We start from the raw sequence: 24,113 nt of genomic DNA, 5'->3' as shown, positions 1-24,113 counted from the left end.
AGGGCAAACATTTTATACACATGGGAATATTCATCTGCTTAATGCAAGCCTGTCCTACATACACACCAACCCCTGCACAGACCCTCCAAAGATGTGTGGAGGGGGTCTCGGTTACTTAATCGTGGGCCTGTTGTTGCGAACAATAAAGTTATTCCATTTGTTATTTATGATTGGCGAGCCCCCGAGCAACCTGTAAGATTATGCCTCCTGTAAAACCGAAACTTTGCCAGCAGCAAGCACATGCGATAACACCTGTGATCCAAAACCAAACTATAAAAAAGCATTTGCAATGCAATAGGTCTCGCAGTTACGCGAGTTTCAGCTATTGACATTGTAAATAACAATGCCTTTTATTTATGTTTTTAAAACAAAAACAAAAATAACAGGCATTATTATTTGCAATGTGAATATCTCGCGTAAATGCGAGACTTATTGTATTGCAAATGCTTGTTTTTAAATAGCGCTTCATACCACACTTCTACACTTTCCAAGCAATGTAAATTCCCAATGTAATGGTTGGTAGACAATTTACCAACCACAAGAGGATGGAAAGCGGAGTCTGCCTTGCTAGGGATGTATACACGTATCTTTCAGGCCCCTGCTGAAGTCTACGGAGAGAATTATCTCTCGGGACACCGATTCACCAAAATACCAAGGGCCGCAGAAGGGAAATCTCACACCTTCTAACTTGGGTTTGCATCACAATATGTGCCCAGCAGCCCGCTATTTCCTGCTGGGGGGGGAGTCAGGGGAAGGGCATCGAGTGCAAACAACCGAAAGTAAACAGGGCTCACGGAGGCTGCTTCCTTACTCTACTTGGTGCTCAATTGCTGTGGCAACGCCAGAAATGAAAGTGAATTTTGCTTCCCCACAGATTACAGTCAAGCCACGGCCCACGTGCTCTGAGATCCATTGTTCGCCTCTGAATATTTCAGCTGGTGCCTAAGCTTCAGTGCATATAAATCCCTTCCTCACGAAAAGTTTCTCTTTCCGATGGGGTTTGCTATCTGTTTTCAAGTTGAAACTAAACATGATTTCATTGTCGCTTGGCGGTCTGGTATTTTCTTTCAGTCAGACACGGCAAGCTTCAATAACCCTACCTGTGTGACGAGTTCTATTGGATAGCCACGCTACCCCACTGAGAACTTGTGAAAATATTAACACGCTTCGAAATCGCATATTTTTGTAATGATTCCTTTTTATTAGATAACCATGCTAATGTCGAAAGAAACGGCGGTAAGATATCAGATTTCTCAGAGCTGTGTTTTCACTTAAGAGACTTTGAGACGCAGATAGCGCTTTCACATTAATAACTTTACAGGGTTGAGATTCGCGGAGGAGTCTATAAATCGATTCGCAATAACATCTCCATTAAAATGAATCGAAGATAAGAAACATACTTTGAAGACCATAAAACGGGCCGTCAAGAGTTGTAAAAAATGCAGGCAGAAGCAGTCGCGGCTCGCGGGGGGGGGGTTGGGGTCGCGCACGGGGGGGGGAAATGAAATATTTTTAATTAAAAAAAAAAAAACTTACCTCACAGCCGGTCCCGTCCACGCCACCTCGCTCTCAGACCTCTGATCCCTTGGGCGCCTTCACTAGTGACGGTACTGGAGGAGGGGCCTGCCAACCCCTCTCAGCCAATCCTGGCGCTGCCAGCAGCGCCAGGATTGGCTGACGGCACAGCTTACGCTACGTCCGCCGCCTGCCCATTAGGAGACCGAGGGGCTCCTAATGGGCATGCGCAAGGCAGTAAAATCACAAGTACGCATGACTGGGCACGGAGTAAAAAATTAATCTCCATGCCCACTCATGCGCACTTGTGCTGCCTTTCCCTAGCTTGTGATAATGCATGTCAGTCAACATGACGCCGGACCGCCCACGGTCCGACGTCATGCTGACTGACATGCATTGTCAGTTAGTTCTCCCCCACCCTCGGCCTCGGCGTCTCTGAACTTGCGGGCGCGGCGTCTCTGAACTTTGAACTTGCGGGCGCGGGCGGGGGGGCTACGCCCCAACGCCCCAATGGACCATCCGCGCCTGATCACCAGTTGTCTGCGAGTGTGCCCGTTTGCGAGCATTAGCAACCACGATGGAGTCCAGAGGTAACTGGCCTCTAATGTACGTAGGGTCCCCAGGTGCGGGCTTGTATTTTTTCTCGATCCTGGGGTTTATTACCCGTGCCCTGGTGGTTTCTTTGAAAATGTCCTTTGCTGGCTTGAGGACACCTTTCAATATGGGCAGAGTCTTTACAGTCCTCTCTGAGGATGCGAAAGTGTCCACCAAGAAATCGTCCTCGATTGTGTCTGAGTGGAGTTGCACTCCATGATTGGCTGCGGCACGTTCAATGAGGGCGTTGAATGCAGCAGTGTCCTCTGTGGGAGACGTTTTTGCGCCATAAAGCTGCGTGTCCTGTGTATCCATAGCGGCACCCGGGTCTACAGGGTCATCCCAAGCTTGATCAGGGTCCTGCTGGCCTTCAGGGTCCATATCCCTGGGGTAGGTGGTGTCGTCACCCATATAGTCCTCTATTGCGTCCGTGTCGGAGTGCGTCGGAGAGAAGGACTGTGGATCTGGATAAGAGGTGTGGAGGCGTTCATAAAGAACTGGTTCCGATTCCGCCGGCAGTTTTTGCTTTAGCGGGATCCTGTAAGAGTCCAAAGCCTGCTCGGAAGTGATCTTCCGCTTTCGGAGCATGAGCCTGCCGGTGTCGGCGTCGATGAAGTGGGACGGTGATGTCCCAGTAGGAGAATGTTCAGTAGATGGGGACCTTGTCTGGGTGACACGTGTTCTGATCTCGAATAGTTTTGGCGCCGTGGATGGCGGCAAACCAAAGGTGATGTTGGTCGGTGCCGAAGGTGCCTTTTGAGCCTTTTTCGGCTCGGAGCCCGAGGTGGCCTGAAGGGCTGCCTTTTGTCTGATACGTTGCAAGGACGCTGCAACTTGTCGCACCGAGAACTCCGACGGTTGTTTGGCGCCGAGTGGTTCTGTAGAGGTAGGAGTGGACTTCTTTGGAGCCACAGAGTCATCGAGTCGAGGAGAGGTAGTAGCTGTCGACGGCGTCGATGATTGGACCGTAGTCGCTGCCTTCGAGGTGGATTCCGATGGAGCGGCCATTTTAACCTTGGTGGTCGGTGCCGGTTGTTTCGGTGCCGGGGTCCGAGGCGCTTTGGTGGTACCGATGGCCTTTCTCTTGGGATCGGCGCCGACATCGGCTGCAGCGAGTTCGGCACCGAAGTCCCTTTTGGTACGGTCGGAGCCGACGGTTTTGGCTGGCGTCGAAGGTGTGGTGGTCCTCGAGCCGACCAGTGTCAGTTTCACTTTCGGTTTCTGTTGAACCGGTGCGACGATTGGTTTCGGTTTCGTGGAAGGGAAACCAGTCTTTTTGGGTAACAATGGCTCTCGCTGGATGTCCGAGGCCGGGCCAGAGGGCGGGGCCGAAGAGCTGCGGGATTGATCTTGGGTAAGACCCGAAGGCGATCCCTCGACCGGAGCCGTAGACTGACGCACTGTGATAGCCTCCGTTTGGACGGGTAGGCCCTGCTCGTCACCAGAGCTACCTTCTTCGGCCCCTAAGGCCTCATCGTAGTCTCCTACCTCATCGTCTGCTTCTTCCCTGTGAAAAAGCTCTTCATCTACGTCTTCCGATCTGGAACCGTGTTCGGAAGCGGGGCTGGAGGGTATGTTTTCCACGCTTTCAACATCTTCGTCCTCGGTGCTGAAGATGTTGGTCGGGGCCGGTGCCGCTTGCTGCGCTTCTAGTCTCGCGGCTCGTCGATTCCGGAGAGTCTTCTTGGATCTGAACCGGGCACAGGCCATACATTTCGATTTGTCGTGATCCGGCGAGAGGCATTTGTTGCACACCGGGTGGACGTCGATATGTGGATATTTCGCGTGGCAAACAGGACACCGCTTGAATGGGGTCCTCGATTCCATCGTCGATGTAGGGTCGATGGTCGGATGAAATGGATCCGAAAAAGTTGTTAAGGTCGCTAACTAGCAAGTAAACTGTCGATACCGATCGGGAACAGTACCGACGAAAACTAAAGGCCTTTTGGCCTGAAAACTAAATTTTCCTAACTTGAGTCAAGATAAGCACATCCGAACCCAATGGCGGAAAAAAACAATCTGAGGATGGAGAGGATGCCCATGCGCACTGTGGTCCAGGGGAGGAGTCACCTATCTCAGGATACTTCGAAGACTCTTCCAGGACAACAACGTGCAAACATCCGGACCCAACACTAGGCGGCGATCTATGCACAGATATGAATTCAGCAGCCCACATGCCTCGAACATTAATAAATTGTTTAAACAGCTGCGGACCTCCCCACCACCACCTCCAACTAGGTGTCGCGGAACTACTGGGGCAATGCACCACAGGTTAAGAACCACTGCGTTAGGAGCCCCTCCCTAAGTAAAGAAAAGCACATGGCTGCTGTTAAATAACCATCCACTCACACTCTATTAACACCCTATAAGCAGGTGAACTGGCTGGAATGAGAATGGGATGCGAGATAAACTCAGGAAACAAAAAGTCAACTAGTGATCGGCTGATTATCTATTTTTGCCAATGCTGTGACAACTTTAATGGCACCCACTATATGTAAGCTGCTGAACAGTAATCATAAAAAAACCTTAGAACTAGAATAAAACACTTTCCTGCCACAGCCATACTCAATAGTCTTAGTCCTTCTATACAATTGGAGGCAACTGCTGTGTCTTGTGGAGAATTTGCCAAAATTAAACAAATGAAGATAAAGGTATATGCTCATCCAATGCTGCCCAGACAGGTGTTTGCTGCACCAGTCACATGCCTAAACTCCCACCAGTAGGTTTCTATTTCAGCGAGGACAGAGCGAGGTGGATGGAATCTTGTTGCCACCAATGGAGGAAGCTCAGAAGGGACAGTACACATGTGCCTGACAAGGTCACGTCTTTGGGGTTGTGATGTCATGACATGTGGGTTATGCAAGGAGTCTGAGCTCTCAAGGGGCCAGAGTTCAGAAGCTATGGGGCCAGTTTATCAACCTTTTTTTGTTTGTGTTTTACTCCTCCTGGAAATTCTGGTGTTCGTGCTACATAGCTTAGGAGCAAGACGGCTACTGACAGAAAAAGCTTTGAGAGCTGGATTGCGAGTTACAAAATGAACGGCCGATTCCCATGGTTTGGCATGGAAGCCACTCACCGATGCCCGGGATGATGTGAAACTCTTCATTCACTCTTTTGTCCACGGCGGTTGTGATGATCCTCACATTTGGGAATGCGTAAGCCACAGAGTGGACTCCCATCTCTGCCATCAGTAGAGAGATCAGGAAAATCTTCTCTTCTTGCACATCGTGGTCCTGAAACAAATGGGGTCAAGTCTTACTTGTGTGCTGCAGACAATAATACACTCAGGTGAACTAATGTTTGCAGTATGGAATTTATAATCTTGTCATACTGGAAATGTAATCACCTCTTGTGAATACCATGCAAAGTGTATCACTAACAATTACACAATCTCATTACTTGAGTTGAGAAAATCATTGTGTTCATGACTAAGCTGTGTAAGCGTCTCCCGTGAATGTGATGAGAAGCAATAACGTATCGCTAAGTTAGCAAGCAGTACATTCTTTGGTATGTTTTTGATGCGCCACCTTTGGTGTGATTTCAGAATTTCACCTTTCCAGTGTACTATGAGTGGTGGGATAAGTGGCGACCACCACCCATTCTCTTTTAGGGTCATTAAGGCCTCCAGAAACGCTTACCAGCAGCACTCGAATGGCCATCATGGCTGCCGCTCCAGTGGAAACTGTGCTGTCCATTAGAATCACATAGTCTTCACCAATCTCCTTTGGGAGACGAAGGTAGTGCAACTGCATCAAAGGGGAAAAACAAGACAATGACATCACTTCATCTGTAATGAAATGAGGCGGGCAACATACTTACCTCAGACTTCACCTACAGGAACTCAGTCTTAACTGAAGCAACTCCGAACTTACTCCCAACCACAGCAAGGCACACTAAACTGACTACTTACACACACTCAGAATTAATGTTCACAAACCACCATTACAACACCTCAGTCTGAACTCAAACCCATCATGGAGTTTACCTATAAATACTCCTAGAGATCTCGGCGTCGCTTCAGCTCCCCAAGCCAGCCTCCAAAGCCTCACAGCTCCAACATAAAGACTTCAAGGCTCTATCTTAGAAACCTTGCTTCATGTTGCATCAAGCAAACCTCATGTACACCAGCTCTAGTGTGACCCAACATGTCCCCAAGCATTTCAGCATTAGCCTACATCCAGGCCCATTCCGAGATTAGACTGGGCTATGGAGTCCGGTGTGCTCAGACAAGCAGAAAATGTTACACGCATACTTGAGGGACCGCTTGAAGTCACTCTGACTAGGGACACATGTCTATGTGCAGTGGCAATGCTCAGTGGGGGCTCACATCTAGCCAGTCAGAAGCCTATGCACGCTAGCATAGAAGTTCACTGCTAACTCACCCAGATCACATCACGCATCCAAATGCAGATTGCCTCAGCCATACTTCGCACAGTTAACTCAAAACCAGCTTAGAAACCCAACTCAAACTATGATAATTCATGGGAAAATCAATGGACCTTCAACACAGATGCTTGGTTTGTTTGGTTATAAACCAAGCATCTGTGTTCAATCACAGGAATAATAATGGCCATTACATTAATGGCAGCTCATAGCACCTCTGCACAGGAGCTCAGCTCGAATCACAATCAACCCACGGGACACAACAATTCTAGATGATACCCACACACACATTTACCTAGATCAAATCGATAAACCAGCATACTTATGATTTCACATTCACACACAGGTATATCAAATCATCTATCACAATTAAATGCCAAACTGGGGTCTTAATGCCAGGTGTTTAGAGTAAACTTAGTGAGTCAGCTCTTGTACACAGACATGAGCTCAGTTTAAAGCCACTTCTAGTCAGCCTCAGACACCACCGTCGCTGCACTATCAACAGCAGGAGTGGGTCTCTTCTCATGCTGAAAAACAAGTATCTTCCTGCAAGTGATTTGAACTCCGAGTTAGTCAAACCATCACTATACCTCAGGTTCTCCGGTGTCGTGGTTCGTCTGGATTAGTATCTTTCCTAACCGGATATCCTTGCAAACCGCAGTAAGAGCTTGTTCCATTGTCTCGCCTGCTCGAAGAATGGACACACCTGTGATCTGCAGACGAGGAGAAGAAACATGTATCATTACAATGCTAAGCATGGGAGGTCAACCAGGCTGTCCATTCCTTTCCAGTAAAACTCAACTGTCAGCACATTGAGAACTATACAATTTAGGCTCGTCTGCGTTGGGTCATATGGTAACCGGGCTGGGCTGGCTCAGAAAGCCGGCAGCCCAACTAGCCATTGATTTGAACCACTTAAGGGATGGCTTGGGGGAACGGGGACTGTTGATATGCCTAAAGCTCCATGTCTCCAGCAGTTAGAACCTCTCGGTGAAGGAAAGATTCTTGATCACTAGGAGGTTATATCATTAGCTCCCTACTACACAAGAGTTCTTGATGTCCAACCATTGACAAGGAATGATGAACATTTAGGGTAGTGATTCCTAACCTTTTGACTTCTGTGGACCCTCCACCGAATCATTATTGGAATCTGGAGACCCCCCACACACTCACTACTGGAAGCCAAGTCCCAATTCTAAGCATTTTCAATCATTTGAACCGCAAAACAATCCAAAAATTGAGTTTTTCTAAGTTCCTCAGAGCCCATTCATCGTCCATACTATATTCCGTTTGATGCACTTCCACTGGTCCTCCGAATCAATCTGAGGACACTCAATTTTAGCCCCCAATTTAAAATTCCTTCACAATTACAGAACGTTTTAAAATTCTAAATTTTGCATCTTTATTTGTATACACTTTATCTGCTAATTCTATTCAATTTTCTAGGTAGTCGCAGACCCATTGAGTAGACTTTTCAGACCCCCAGGAGTCCCCGTACCACAGGTTAAAAACTGATTTAAGGAATAACACGATGTGTGGGGAATATTTTCCAGAACATGGACAATTCTACACATCACAAATGCAACCCATTCAGAAGTTTTAGAGTAGCCTCTTTTCTATCAAACACCCCATAATTTATTTTTTGGATGGAGGGGTATTAGCCATCTTAGGTAACATATACTGACCAGCAGTGCTTAATTTGTAAAAAAAAAAATATATATATATATATATATATATATATATATATATATATAAGTGCCAGGTCTCTCGTCAGGAGTCCCCTGCAGTTTGCACCACACATAGCCCCTGCTATGCTGCCAATGATAGTAACACCACAACTACTAACCATCATACTCCTACATGTGCGACTATTCGGACTATTTTAATAATTAACCATTGTTGTGGTCATCTCTAAATTAGCTAGACAATTAAGTGCCATTGCCGAGCACCGGAAACCACCGGCTCAAATTAAGCACTGCTGACCAGTAGTGCTATTTCTCGATCACTTGTGTCTTTATCATAAACATAGGATATTTACATGGGTCTTCTGTTCATCATAAGCGGTAGGACATTTACAATCGAGAAGTCTCACAACTACACATACATATGTATAAACACACACAAACATATGCACGCGCACACACACACACACACACACACACACACACACATATATATATATATATATATCAAAATAAAGAATCCTCTTGTCAAAAAGGAAGGTCGACGCCTTGTCTGCTGCGCATAAATCTTTAATCAGCTCAAAACGTTATACGCGTTTCGCCTGCAAAGCAGGCTTGTTCACCAGGCTTGTTGGTGCAAAGCAGGCTTGTTCACCAGGCTTGTTGGTGAACAAGCCTGCTTTGCAGGCGAAACGCGTATAACGTTTTGAGCTGATTAAAGATTTATGCGCAGCAGACAAGGCGTCGACCTTCCTTTTTGACAAGAGGAATCTTTATTTTGATATTTCCGGGCCGTGCTTTGGAGGCCCGTACGTCGACGCGCCCTCCGGTTTGGAGGTGGTGAGCATTCTGGAGCAGCTTGGAGGAGTAATATATATATATATATATATATATATATATATATATATGCACATATATATACACATACACATCCATATGTAAGCATATATACACACACTTTTTTTCCCCCTGAAAAAACCAAAGGTTAAAGCAACGTTATAGTTAGGTGTGATAAGTAGATATGTTTAGTGTTGAAAAAAAACCTTAGAAATTCACTGAAAAACAAAGGTTAAAGTAACATTACAGTTAAAGGAATAGGTCGGTGACAACATTTATGCATTTAACAAAACAATTCACAATAACTTTCGCCCCCCCCCCCCACATGTACTACTTTAGGTCCCTGGGGGTTAACTTGGATTGGTGTGGATCCCTTACCCTTAAACATGCCCGGCCCCGGTGGATGGCGTTCTCAGGGCTGGGAACGAAAATATTACTTAACTGTAAGAATAGTTTTGCAGCCTAGACTCTTCCAGATTCACAAACTGTGCATATCCGTCATCTAGTGGTTGGAGTCGGAAAGTGCTTTGTATTTTTTTTTTGTGTGTTGGGAGGTTGCGAAACCTGATCCCTCTGATGAGGCTACAACCCCCCTTGTGTGTGTGCAAGCTCTCAGATTATTTTTTACCTTTCTGTGTTGCGATTATGTCTGCTTGTTGAATAAGTATAATATTGATTGCTTATAGGGCTGAGAGTGATGGGACACTTGTTGATTTGTAAAAGGTGACTTACTAATAAATATCTATCTATCTATCTATCTATCTATCTATCTATCTATATATATACCTATACAGACTTTTTTTTACTAGTGTTTGCTTGTGTGTATGAGCTATGTAGGTAGCTAGGTGTGCCTTTTTCCAAAAGGGGAGTATATAATAAGAGGGGGGATTCAATGAGGTTTTCAGAGGCCGGAATCTGGGTAATACTTTTATAGCAGCAAATACCTCTGACACCATGGATCACAGTATTACTTTAGTCTCAGCAGATCTATTTATTGACTGCGAGTTGAATATAATTTCATATATTTAGATAACTTAGTGAACACTTTCTCGATGTGACAATCATAAATCTCCAAATTTCCACTTTTTCAACAATACAATGTGACAACAAAACACATATATCACAAATATAAGTTTCTCAGTGTGACAATGAACTGATTTTCACTTTTCCAACAAAACATTATAACGACATACATAAATGTGAAAAATTGATACATGAATCAAAACAGTACTCAGATATCCTCTTTGTTAGATAGAGTGGCATATAAAGTCATTATTGCCTCCACGTTGTATGATTGGTTTGGTCCTAGAATGTGGTTAGAGAAAAAAATGTATTTTCCCAAAGTGATGCTAGAGAGCGTTGACTAGATATTTAGTTTTGGCTCTTCAAGGGGCGTTATTGTATAGTTTTATCCCCAATATGTTCTCATTTTCTGTTAGCCGACGCGTTTCGACCTTTCCTGCTAAGGACCTTTTTATTGCCTTCCTAAGGTCTTCATCAGGGCTTGGCTATTATTCCATGGGACATCTTTTTCTGAAAAAATCAATGATATATTTTATCATAAAGGAATGTGATATTGGGTAGCTTTTAAGTGTACTCTATTTATTTTCTGAGCAGTCACTTAATTGTTTTCTTAAAAGTCTGGTTAAAAAATGGAACTTACGTGCTGTCAGATAAAGGTTGCTTGCGCTATCTTTTACCTGCGGAGTACAAGGGAGACATTTCTGTGTCACTGTCAGCTTTCTGACGTTATATATTTCATGTTTAACGAAATTATAACTTTGCTGTTTCTTTGAATGTGGCTTCACGTACCTTCCCGTTCGACCTTTTGTGACCGGGTTATGATGTGTGGGTCTTTTAAGCATTTACTGGCTTCTTTATGGATCTATTGGATACAAAATGGTTTAAAAAACTGTATTGAGCGTTTATATGCAAACTGGTTATAGTGGCTAATTACCCAGTTTGTGTTGTCTCATGCGTGGGTCTGTGAACACCAGTTGGTGCTCTAATGCGGCATTTATAAAACGTGCCCGTTCCTCTTTGTTGTGGCAATGTATGCGGCGAGTTTTTCTATCGAGTTGTGACCCGCATGCATTTGGTGATTCAACGGGACTTTATTTAAAACAAGAGACCGTGTTGAGCTAAGCTACCGTGCTTAATTTCAAAGGGACCTAGTTTAGTGCTTCGCGGGACTATTGAGAACTCGTGATATTCCAAGCGTCCGTGCAAGTTATCTAGGGGACCCCGAATTTCATCGTCGCAAGTATCGTTCATACCGGTTTGGTTCTGTGTCGGTCAGGGTTGTTTCTTCTCCTCTGTACTCTTCGTCGCCGTCCTTCGAGATCACCACCCGGAGGAACGTATATCGGTGGTAACGAGAGAGCAAGACTGTATCTACAATCTATCGGATTACGTCTTAAATACTGATGAAATTCAAGTATTACAAAAGGGTCTATCATTTATTCCCACAGTGAAACCAGACATCATCCAAACCAAGATGGAAATAATCCAACTGTTCCGCAAAATGAGGTTAAAAATCTTTTTTTACGAAAATGAATCAAAGGCATCTCGAAATTTTTCAGGCTTGAAAAATCCCTCTACTTTCTTCCCAAGTACCAACAACATGCCTATAGAACTCATAACCTTTGAAAAAAATGTACTAAGAGATCTGAACAATCTTGAGAAAAAGAAAACGTTCACCAAATGGAACCTCACAAAAGATGAGAATAAGGCATTGGAACAACTAAGAGCAAACACAAACCTTATTATAAAGCCGGCAGATAAAGGGGGTGGAATTGTCATCTGGCCCAGAGAAAAATACGAGCTAGAAGTAGAGCGACAACTAGCCGATCCCAGATATTATCGGAAGACAAAAGAAGATTGGAACAGAAAAATCACGGACAAACTTACACCAAAAGAGCCAAAACTAAATATCTAGTCAACGCTCTCTAGCATCACTTTGGGAAAATACATTTTTTTCTCTAACCACATTCTAGGACCAAACCAATCATACAACGTGGAGGCAATAATGACTTTATATGCCACTCTATCTAACAAAGAGGATATCTGAGTACTGTTTTGATTCATGTATCAATTTTTCACATTTATGTATGTCGTTATAATGTTTTGTTGGAAAAGTGAAAATCAGTTCATTGTCACACTGAGAAACTTATATTTGTGATATATGTGTTTTGTTGTCACATTGTATTGTTGAAAAAGTGGAAATTTGGAGATTTATGATTGTCACATCGAGAAAGTGTTCACTAAGTTATCTAAATATATGAAATTATATTCAACTCGCAGTCAATAAATAGATCTGCTGAGACTAAAGTAATACTGTGATCCATGGTGTCAGAGGTATTTGCTGCTATAAAAGTTTTTCCAAAAGGGGTCATCGGTTGATATAATAGGAGATACGCAGCATAGTTGCTGCGGTACTAGTTATTTTTGTTTTATATACATTACGTATGTAATATTGAAAGAGAAGATGTATAGCTTTTGCTATTCGTTAGTCCTTAGAAGTACTTATGTACTAGGTTTATGTAGGGACAATGTGTTGAGTTTTCCTTGTATTTATTGTTTTAATTCTTTCTCCTTCACAGGGGAGGAGGGAGGGTCGTATGTGACTTTGGAAGAGTCTAGGCTGCAAAACTATTCTTACAGGTAAGTAATATTTTCGTTTTGCAGCATAGACATCTTCTAGATTCACAAACTGGGCATCGATTGCGTAGCGGTATTTAGTGATTGTGGAGGAGGGAGTGAAGTGTGGTTGATCCCCCTAGGATAATAAAAAACACCAATGGTGTAGAGTACCACTTGTTTTCTGAGAGAATTTGAGTTCTCCTGTTGTGTGTACATAGTAGGTATCCATATAGCTTTCCTTTGAGGAAAGTACCCATATATGTACTCCGTTGTGTATATATTTGCATTTGCGAGTGTGTTACATATTTTAGATGGGACCAGAACAAAACCCCTGGATGTATATTGAAATAGTTATATTTTATAGGCCCATTCATCCTTGTGTAGGCCAGCGCCCGATTTGCTTGTTTTATTCCATGAGTGCTATTTTTAATACGGTCTTTACCAACCACTAGCTCTTATTTGTATGTTGCCAGAATTATTATTTATTCATTTATTTTGATGCAATGGGCCGGTTTTAATGCCTTATGTAGATACAGTTTAAGGGTGTTTTGGGGTGCCTGGTTGCTTTATGGGAGTACGTATTCTGTTTGATGTTCGCCTTGGTAGCAACAGACAACTGTATAGGTATGCTGTTGACCTGCTGGAATCTATTATTACTCTTCCCTGTTTACGGTATTGTAGAACATGGACGTTATTCTATGATTATGCGTCCTGTTTATGTCCTTAGGAGGCAATTGAGGGTAGAGGAAAGAAGGCCTTTACCTTGTTATATGCCTTGGGTATTTGTATGCTATGGTCCGGTTGACTGTTTTTGGGGCACTTTAGTTTGTACCTATAATCATACCTCAAACCATACCAGATATATATATATATACACACACAGACGTATATATACACACATATATATATATATATATATATATATATATATACACACACACACACACACACACACACACACATCTACACACACGTATATATACATATACATATGAACAGGTCCTCAAAATAGAACACAAGACGATATGGGATGAGCGCATCACAGGATGGATGCGCTTTATCGATGACATTTTTTGTTTGGAAAGGATCTGAAGTACTGGTTAAAGAATTCATCAATGCACTTAACAACAATAATCTCAATCTCCATTTCACGGCAGTGGTCAGTAATGGGTCCATTGATTTTTTTAGATGTACAAGTCTGTGCTGACGAAGGCAGTATTGAAACTACACTCCATAGAAAGAACACTGCGGGAAACTCAACGCTTCATGCGTCTAGTTTCCATCCCTCTCATCTAATAAAAAGTATCCCTTATGGGGAATTTTTGAGACTTCATAGAATCTGCAGTACAGATTTCTATTTTGAAAAATGTATCAAAGAGAGCAAGATCAGATTCTTGGCAAGGGGGTATAGTGATCAAATGATCAATGTGGCTTTGGCTAAAGTCTGCACCCAATCCAGGGATGATCTACTGTCTAGTACCATTACCACTGAACATAGGAACAGGGGATGTGCAACCTATGAGAACACTGACAGGAATCCAATGAGATTTATAACAACTTATAGCAGTCAGCACAGAAAAATCAGACCTATCATCAATAAGCATTGGCCCATAATACAAACTGATATGATACTCACTCAGTTATTTCCTGATCCACCAACATTGACATTCAGAAAATGCAAATCTATGCATGATGCCTTAGTCAAATCAAGTCCAGAGTTGACAGCTCCAACTAACAAAACCAGCACCATGTGGCTTAAACCACAAAATGGGTTTGTAAAATGTAGTACTTGTAGGGCCTGCAGGTTCGGAATCAACACCACCCAATACACTACTATATTTGGTGCTGATAAAAACCAAATCAAGGCCAGATACAATTGCCGCACGGAGTTTGCAGTCTATGTATTGAGCTGCACTTGCAATCTTAAATACATAGGAAGCACCAAGCTTCAGGTGCATGTTCGCATCCTTCAACATCTTAGGGCGATAGTCAACTCCGACATGACATTTCCTGTGGCCAAACATTTTAAGGCAGTCCACATGAACAAATTGGAGGACCTCAAGTATTTTGTTATCTCTGCTGTTCCACCCATGAGAAGGGGTGGCAACAGGGAGAAAGCACTCAGGCAATTAGAGGCCAAATTTATACTTGAATTGAACACTCGCACACCGAATGGTTTAAACAATGGGGAGGAGTTATACAATTTTCTATGAGGTCATACTTGTTGGTGTTTGTTCGATGGCATCGTAATTTACTGCAAAGGAAAATAATTTTACATGTTACTGTGGAAATTGAATCTTTTATATTCCATTTTTTTGAAATTTTGAAAAGTCGTTTTATACATTTTTGTATTTTGTTAGAAATTTTAAGAATGTATTTTTATAGATCTTTTTAAAGGTTATTTATAATATTGTCGAAATGTTTACATACTCTATCAAGTTTATTTAGATTGAAGTAAGATTATTGACAATACAATGGGATTCAAGTACACTACATGTTGATTTTTCCTTTCCTTTTCTTACAACGGTCATTGATTAGACAATCTCCTCGTATCAATATGTACTATCGAACACCTATTTACTATGAGGTTCACACATTTAGTAATTGAGATTCTGGTTATTTTATGACTTCTTGGCTTCTAATTCTAATTCTCATTTACGCAACAATATCACATAGAATCACAAGTGTCCATTATGATGTAGAATTTAGAGTTCATGGGTACATTTCCCTCCAACAAATTATATGTCTCTTACAAACTGGAAACATATTTTATAATGGGTTAATGAATCTTGCAACTTCTGTTTCCAATTTCACTTAATATGATTTTTAATCACAATAGATATAATTGTGATTATTTTTGACATTATTATTTTTAGCACTTTAGAAGACTTTCACAAAAAATCCAAACAGTTTTTTTGAAACCTTTTTGTAGGGGATTGACTCTTTAAAAATTATGACTGTAGACGCCAGGTAAAAAGATATATTGGAATTTTTTCCTAATTCTATACCAATGACGCCATGCAATATGGTGCATAAAAAATGATGTTCAGGTTTCATTGAGGTATTGGCACCTACAAATGTTTAACTATTTATTGATCATCGATTTGCACATTTGCATTTTTGCACTCTATAACTTATCAATTATTTTAAATTATTTATTTAATTTATATAATAATTGTGGTTTTTACATGATATTATGTGTACAGTCATTTGAGTAACTAATAATTGTTTGCTCACTACGTTTTCAGAAAGATCACCCTACAAAGAGTATTTCTTCTGTGTTCACTGCATCACATGACGCAATGAGTGGCACCTGTGTAAGTGCTTTATATAGTGAAGTTTAGAACTTTTCATTATGTGATCAAGCCCACTTGTTGGGCGAAACGCGTCATGCTGCCATGCCGAAGCGTCTATTTGCCTAAAAAATAAAAGAAGAAAACCACGCACCTACCTTGGAGTCCGTGTCACGATTTTTTGCCTTTTTGAATTGGAGGTGACAATAGTGGGAACTCTGGTGTTTGTTCATATATATATATATATATATATATATATATATATATATATATATATATATATATATATATATATATATATATATATATATATATATATATATATATATATATATATATATACACACACACACACACACACACATACTGATGTAGAGGCATACATCTGTGTGTTTATTTTCCCCTTATGGAGAGTATTCCACCCATGTGTTATACCCAACAAAGATGTTGACCTGGACGTTTATTCACCCCTGGTTACAGTTCCGGAGTAGCATGCTACTCGTCGAAAAAGCGCTTCCACGCCTCGTCAGTGGTAGTAAATGCAAAAACAACAGTTGGACAGAATGTAGAACATCCATCGTTTTTTTGCTCACCATGCCATTCCAGTTTGAACCCAGCCATATGCAAATCAGTCTTGACCCTGTTTTAAAGAACAGAAGGAGCGTGTACTTTACGATAATAAACAATCAAATATTGCAGTCCGTTCTTTTCCGTTTCTTTATTAACCAGAATTTTTTCTCCACAGTTCAAACGTCTATTGGTTCAAAACAACCTACGCGTTACGTCCCCTTGAGACATCATCAGAGCTCATATATTGTAAAGCTTAAACTTGTCACTAGTTCCTCCTTATTCCCGTGGTGCAATCTTGCCTTCTTCACCAAATTTTAAAGCGGAATCGTTTGCTTTACAGCGCGCTCCTCTGTCCATACCAAAGTCATTGCCTCTTCTCCAATATTTTCCAAATCTATGTCCTGGTAATTCCGCTTCCCGAATCACAACTCGTCGACAGCCGATCCTGATAAATCTGCTGTCCATATATAGAGCTTACTACCCCTGACGAGAAAGCAAAAGACACAGAATTCATGGCCAGAATGCAGAACAAATCAAAACATTCACCCCCAGTCAAGAGATCTGGGTTAAATCCATCGTTTTTTTGCTCACCATGCCACCCTAGGTTAGACCTTGCCATATGCAAATCCGTCTTAACCCTGTGCCTCATGGGAACAGTCCAGCCCGAACTGCCGAGCCAGGTCCTCCCTGGACTGGAAACCAGCATCCTAGGACCGGTTTCGGGGTTTCACCCCTCTTCAGCCAGGATAGCTTGATTCCAGTGGAATGGAGAACACGGGACCCACGTCTGGGCATTCCCGTCCCACTGGAATCAAGCTATCCTGGCTGAAGAGGAGTGAAACCCCGAAACCGGTCCTGGGATGCTTGTTTCTGGTCCAGGGAGGACCTGGCTTAGCAGTTCGGGCTGGACTGTTCCCATGAGGAACAGGGTTAAGACGGATTTGCATATGGCAAGGTCTAACCTAGGGTGGCATGGTGAGCAAAAGAATGATGGATTTAACCCAGATCTCTTGACTGGGGGTGATTGTTTTGATTTGTTCTGCATTCCGTCCATCAATTCTGTGTCTTTTGCTTTCTCGTCAGGGGTAGTAAGCGCTATATAACTGCAATTACAATACAATACCCTACAATGAGGGTTACAGCCCTTAATGTGTACTGTGCATAGTGGGCCTCTTGGCTATCTATTTACGAATGGGCTCCTAATTTTTAGTAGGCTAATGCCTACTTTTTGTGGTATTGATTTCCTTTGTGATTAAGTGCAAGGGAGAGATACAGTAACATTTGAGTGAGCTGTGTGCAGTCCTTGTGTAGTTTTAATCATGTAGTCGGGAAGCCTGCCGAACTGCGCCTTGTTTTGTGCTTATTCTGCCTTTATGGATGTTACTTGTTGTTGTAACGGAAATACCACCTAGTAAGGGGTGCGTTGTGTTTGCCCTGTTAGGTATACATTGTGATGAGTTGCAGGCCCTATTTTGAGGGCCAGATGTGAGTATTCGTCCTTACCTTGTCCCCATTAACCTGCTTTGCTATATAGTAGGCATATGCAAAGTTGAAGGTGCTGATTTATGTTAGTGTGTGTAGGTGCTTTAAAAGTCGCGGTCAACTCCTATAGAAGAGTTGCCGGCTCCGTTACGGTGTCCAGAAAAGGTCGCGGTCAACCCCAGTTGCCGGTCTTACGCAATAGTTTCGGAAGTCGTGGTTAACTCCCCTTGAGGAGTTGGTATGGTCTGAATGTTTAGTCTGACTGGGTTAAAAAAAAGACAGTTTATGTGCTCCCTATAGAAATACCCCGGTTGCCTATTTGCCACCGGTGCAATGCGTTGAGTATTACTGGTAAAAGGAGCGTGTATGTATGTGTGTACGTCTACATACCCATACATATACACATATATATATTATCTACTGGCGGTTGCCAGTAGATAGTTATAGTTAGGACTGTGTTTCCATAGGAAATCTGAAAGGAATATGCTACTTACCAGTATGCATCTGTTCTTGGCATGTAGAGCTGCAGATCTATACACTGTGCATAGATCGCCATCTGGTGTTGGGCCCGGATGTTTGCAGTTTGTTTTTCTTCTTGGACAGTCTTTGGAAGTCACGAGTTCGGTGACTCCTCCTTCGGTCCGTACTGCGCATGGGCTTCGGCTCCATCCTCAGATTGTTTTTCGCCAGCAGGGAAAAGATGGAGCGTAGTGATAATAGTGAAGAAACCCATGTGTGTTGTATCTAAATAAGATAGCCTGGAACGGATACAGGTAGCCGGGGAGGCGGGTGGGCGTGTATAGATCTGCAGCTCTACATGCCAAGAACAGATGCAAACTGGTAAGTAGCATATTCCGTTCGAGGCATATGAGCTGCAGATTATACACTGTGCATAGATTATATAGCAGTACCCAACCCTAGCGGCGACCACCGGTATCCGTTGCAGTAGTTTGAAACAGTGTCTTTAGTACAGCCTGGCCCACACTAGCTTGTTGTTTGGAGTGCACATCTACACAGTAATGTTTTGTGAAGGTGTGCGGTGTTGACCATGTGGCTGCCTTGCAGATGTCATCTAAGGGTATGTTCCCTAGAAAAGCCATAGAAGCCCCTATCTTTCTTGTAGAGTGGGCTTTAGGTGGAACAGATAATGTTCGTTTTGCTTTGTGATAGCAAATTTGAATACACTTTACAATCCACCTAGCTATCCCTGATTTTGAAATGGGGTTGCCTTTATGCGGGGAGAGAAGGAGACGAACAACTGTTTAGTCTTTCTGAAAGGTTGCGTTCTTTGTATGTAGTACAGTAAGGCCCTTTTAACGTCAAGTGTATGTAGAGCCCTTTCCGCAACAGATTGAGGTTGCGGGAAAAAAACCGGTAACTCCACCGATTGATTAAGATGGAAGGGGGAAATGACCTTGGGCAGAAATTTGGGATTTGTGCGAAGTATCACCTTGCTGTGATGTACTTGTAAAAAGGGTTCTTGTATAGTAAACGCTTGTATCTCGCTAACCCTTCTAAGGGAAGTGATAGCTACGAGGAAAGCTGTTTTCCAAGTGAGGAACTGTAGCTCACATTTATGCATGGGTTCGAAAGGCGGACCCATTAGCCTTGTAAGAACTACGTTTAGATTCCATACAGGTGAGGGTGGTGCCCTGGGTGGAATTACTCTTTTAAGGCCTTCCATAAAGGCTTTAATAGCAGGCACTCTGAACAGTGATAAATGCTGTCTGTTTTGTAGGTAAGCAGCAATTGCTGCTAGGTGTAGACGGATGGATGAGTACGCCAGGTTACACCTTTGAAGATGGAGCAGATAGCATATGATGTGCTGTATGGATACATCTAAAGGGTTGATTGTAATGTTACGGCAGTAAACAACAAATCTCTTCCACTTTGCGGCATAGCATGCTCGAGTGGTAGGACGTCTGGCTTCCTTGATTATGTTCATGCAATCAGGGGGAAGGTTAAGGTATCCAAATTCTAAGATTTCAGGAGCCAGATCGCAAGGTTGAGCTGAGCTGGGTCCGGGTGCCTGATTTCTCCATGGTTCTGGGTTAGGAGGCATGGGGACAGGTGCAGTTTTTGATGTGGTACCACCGATAGCTGTAGTAGTGTGGTGTACCACGGCTGCCTGGCCCATGTTGGGGCTACCAGAATGAGTGTGAGGGAGTGCTGCTGTAGCTTCCTTACCACTAACGGAATTAGTGGGAGAGGTGGAAAGGCGTATGCAAATGTGCCTGACCAGTTCATCCATATCGCATTGCCTTTGGACAATGGGTGTGGGTATCTGGCGGCGAAGCTTGGGCATTTTTTGTTTTCGTGGGTGGCGAAGAGGTCTATTTGAGGATGCCCCCACTTGTGAAAGAATGGGCGAAGAACGTGTGGATGCAGTTCCCATTCGTGCATTTGCTGCGTTTGTCTGCTGAGCAGATCTGCCATGGTGTTTTGTATGCCTGGGACGTGTTGTGCCAGGAGAAAGATTTTTTGTGGAATTGCCCATCTCCATATGCTCTGTGCTAAGCGGGAGAGCTGGGGAGAGTGTGTCCCCCCCTGTTTTTGAATATAATACATTGCAGTCATATTGTCTGTGCGAATGAGGACTGCCTTGGCTGAAATTTGTTTCTGAAACGATTTCAGGGCTAGAAAGATCGCCAATAACTCCAGATGGTTGATGTGGAGTAACCTCTGTTATGGCGTCCATAGACCTTGCACCGTGAGGTGTGATAGATGCGCTCCCCAGCCGGAGAGCGATGCGTCCGTTGTTAGAATCACCTGAGGGACCGGGTCCAGGAACGGCCGCCCTTTGGAACGGTATGTGGTGTTCCACCACTGCAGAGATCAATGGGTGCGGCCGTCCACCAACACCATATCCGTCAGCTGTCCCTGGGCCTGGTTCCACTGGCGTGCTAGGCACTCTTGGAGTGGACGCATGTGAAGTCTTGCATGGGGCACTATGAAAATGCAAGACGCCATCATCCCTATAGTATTTTCATGAACACTCTTGCTGGGAGAGAGTGCTGAAGAAGGAACTTTTGGCGCAGGGCTTGCATGCTTGCGATTCTGGCTGAGTTGGGATAGGCTATAGCTTTTGAGGTGTCTATAGTGGCACCGAGGTATTGCTTTGTGTGAGACGGTATCAAGTGGGACTTTTGGTGATTCACCGTAAAGCCTAGCTGGTGGAGTAGTTGGATGGTAGTGTTTGTATGCTGCACACACTGGTGGTAGGACGCGGCTTTTATGAGCCAGTCGTCCAGGTAGGGGAAGACGTGAATGTTTTGTCTTCTGAGGTGTGCTGCCACTACCGCCAGGCATTTGGTAAACACCCGTGGTGCGGTTGTGACCCCGAAGGGGAGAACCTTGAACTAATAATGTTGGCCGTCCACTACAAATCGGAGGTACTTTCTGTGAGCAGGGTGTATTGGAATATGAAAGTATGCGTCTTTCAGGTCCAGTGTAGTGAGAAAGTCGCCCTGACAGAGGAGTGGGAGAACTTTCTGAAGAGTTACCATATGAAAATGGTCTGAATGGATGTATGCATTTAGAGGCCGGAGGTCTAGAATGGGCCGTAGGGTCTCGTCTTTCTTCGGTATGAGAAAGTACAGAGAGTAGACCCCTAGATTTTGCTGATTGACAGGTACCTGCTCTATTGCTTGTTTTTGCAGGAGGGAGAGTACCTCTTGTTTCAGAAGTGTGGTATGTTCTTGTGACATCGCACGGTGTCTGGGTGGAATATTTGGGGGGGTAGAAGTTAGTTCGAGACAGTACCCTGACCGAATAATTTGGGTCACCCATTTGTCTGATGTTATGGTCTCCCAGGTTTGAAGGAAGTCTTGTAGTCTGCCCCCGACCAGAGTGGAATGGTCTGGGGGGAGCGGGGGAAAGTCATTGTGTGGGCGGTGTGGCAGAACGGGCGGTGTTTGTTTTGCCCCTGCCTTTATTATTGTTTCCTCGATAGCCACCTCTTTGGTAGTCCTTTGTGAAGGTATTCTGAGGAGGGGACTTGTTGGACGTGGAGGCGTTATCGGAAGAGTAACCTCTGCCAGAGCCTCGAAAGGAGGAACGGCGAAAGGAGCGTCTAGGGGTTTGTGATTGTAGGGCTCCCATAGACTTCGCCGTATCTGTATCCTTCTTCATTTTTTCCAGGGCTTCGTCTACTTTTGGGCCAAATAAGTATTGTTGGTCAAAAGGGTGGTTTAAGATAGATGCTTGGACCTCTGGTTTAAAGCCTGAGATCCTGAGCCAGGCGTGACGGCGAAGCAGAACACTGGTGTTTATAGCCCTGGACGCCGTGTCTGCTGCGTCAAGTGCACATTTAATAGAGGTGTTGGTAATAATCTTTCCCTCTTGTATCAGTTCATGAGCCTTATTCTTATATTTCTCTGGGAGATGCTGCATGAGAGCCTCCAGCTCATCATAGTGCGCTCTATCGTACCGCGCCAGCAGCGCCTGCGTGTTGGCGATGCGCCACATATTGGCAGCTTGCGAGGCAGTGCGTTTGCCTGACGCATCTAAAAGCTTGGACTCCTTATCAGGTGGGGGAGCCTCACCAGATGACAGAGTTGGAGCGCTTCCTAGCTGTGGAAACCACTAGTGAGTCTAGGGGCGCAGGTCCTTTAATATAGACAGGATCCGTGGGGGCTGCCTTGTACTTCTTTTCTATTCTGGGGTTTAAGACCCTAGCTCTGACGGGGTCTTTGAAAACCTCTGTGGCATGCTTGGTCACCCCTTTAAGCATGGGTAATATAGCGGTGGATTTATCTGCTATGTCAAATGTGTCACGTAGGAAGTCTTCCTCAACTGGATCACTGTGTAACTCCACCCCATGATAATGTGCCGCCCGTTGTAAGAGGTGGTGGAACCCCAGGGAGTCCTCTGGTGGAGACGGCCTGGATGGATAGAGATCATCCTGAGGCACATCTGGGACATGGGGATTGTGATAATCCTCCCATGGGTCAGGTGTTCCCGGAGGAGTGGGGTCCTGCGGGGCATCTGTGGGATCATAGAATGGATCTCCGTGGTCATCAGGGTCTGGAGACGGAGTTGGAGACCGATGAGGCAAGGGTGGAGAAGGTGGGGGCGGAGATGGAGGGGGTGGAGGAGGTGGAGGAGGAGGAGGTGGAGGTGGTGGGGAGGGTACTCTGAACGGGGATGTGGCAGAGTCCTTCCGTTTTGGTGGTGGAGGAGGAGTTGGCTTGTCCATGAGTCTTTTCTTGGAAGACAAAATTAAATGTCCAGTCCTTGGATCCTTTGTTAAAGTCTTTTGAAGAGGATCCGGTGTGAAAAGCTCCTCCGGCACCGATTCCTTCATCGGTGCTGATGTTTTCAGAACCAAAGGTTTCGTTGGTTTATCCGCGCCGTGCTTTCTCGGGATGTCCGATTTTTTGGTCGGCGCCGAGGCAGGCTTCGACACGGAAGCGTCTGTGCCGAGGGATTTGTGTTTGGTCGGCACCGAGAGGCCAGGTTTCGACACCGATGGCTTCGGAACGGAGCTTGTTTTCTTCGGTGCCGAAGAATGTTTTTCTGCGCCGCTAGGAGGCTGGCTCGAGCCCGAGCCGCCAGGAGACTTGTGATGCTTTTTCACCGGGCCCGAAGGTGGGGTGATGGAAGCAGTATGCTTGGCTTTCCCTAGGCCCGGAGGCGAAGGGGTAACCGGAGTCTCTTTCGGTATGGGCGCAGGAGTGGGAGGGGGTAGAGTACTCACGACCCTCTGCGCCGGTGTGATCTCCTCCACGTCGGAGTCATCAGCGCTGACGACATCGTCCTCCAGCTCGGTGTGCTGCTGTCCCGAGGCTCCGGTGTCTTCTCCGAAGATAACAGGTGGAGCAGAGGTCGATGAGTGCGCCATGGTGCGTCGAGCTCGTCGATCCCGAATAGTCTTTTTCGAACGAAAAGACTTGCAGGCGGGGCAGTCTCGGGCCTCGTGTTCGGGAGAGAGGCAGAGGTTGCACACCTGATGGAGGTCGGTGTGGGGAAATTTAGACCCACATTTTGGGCACTTCTTGAAGGGAGTCCTTTCCATCGGCCGAGACCGGAGTCGAGATAGGCCCGAAGGCCGCTGCCTGGAATCGAAGAAGTGCCGAAGAGAGAGATGAAGAAGTCGATTTCGTCTAAAGAATCT

The 24,113-nt window shown here is 44.5% G+C and overlaps 1 protein-coding gene across 3 annotated transcripts in view; it reads right to left on the bottom strand.

Annotated features, from left to right (window-relative positions):
* Window positions 1-24,113, bottom strand: part of LOC146822157 (uridine-cytidine kinase-like 1) — a 280,047-nt gene that overhangs the window by 32,795 nt on the left and 223,139 nt on the right. For all 3 annotated transcript variants that reach the window (XM_085613282.1, XM_085613281.1, XM_085613284.1), the window contains exons 12-14: window positions 7,083-7,205; window positions 5,748-5,855; window positions 5,186-5,342 (exon numbers count right to left, since the gene is read on the bottom strand). In XM_085613282.1, the coding sequence (XP_085469408.1) occupies window positions 5,186-5,342; window positions 5,748-5,855; window positions 7,083-7,205 (388 nt within the window). The remainder of the gene's footprint in view (window positions 1-5,185; window positions 5,343-5,747; window positions 5,856-7,082; window positions 7,206-24,113) is intronic.

Source organism: Triturus cristatus, chromosome 6, assembly GCF_964204655.1.
Source record: "Triturus cristatus chromosome 6, aTriCri1.1, whole genome shotgun sequence".
In the NCBI taxonomy this organism is placed as follows: domain Eukaryota; kingdom Metazoa; phylum Chordata; class Amphibia; order Caudata; family Salamandridae; genus Triturus; species Triturus cristatus.
Note: the sequence above shows the minus strand (reverse complement) of the source record. Positions and strands in the feature narration are given on the sequence as shown.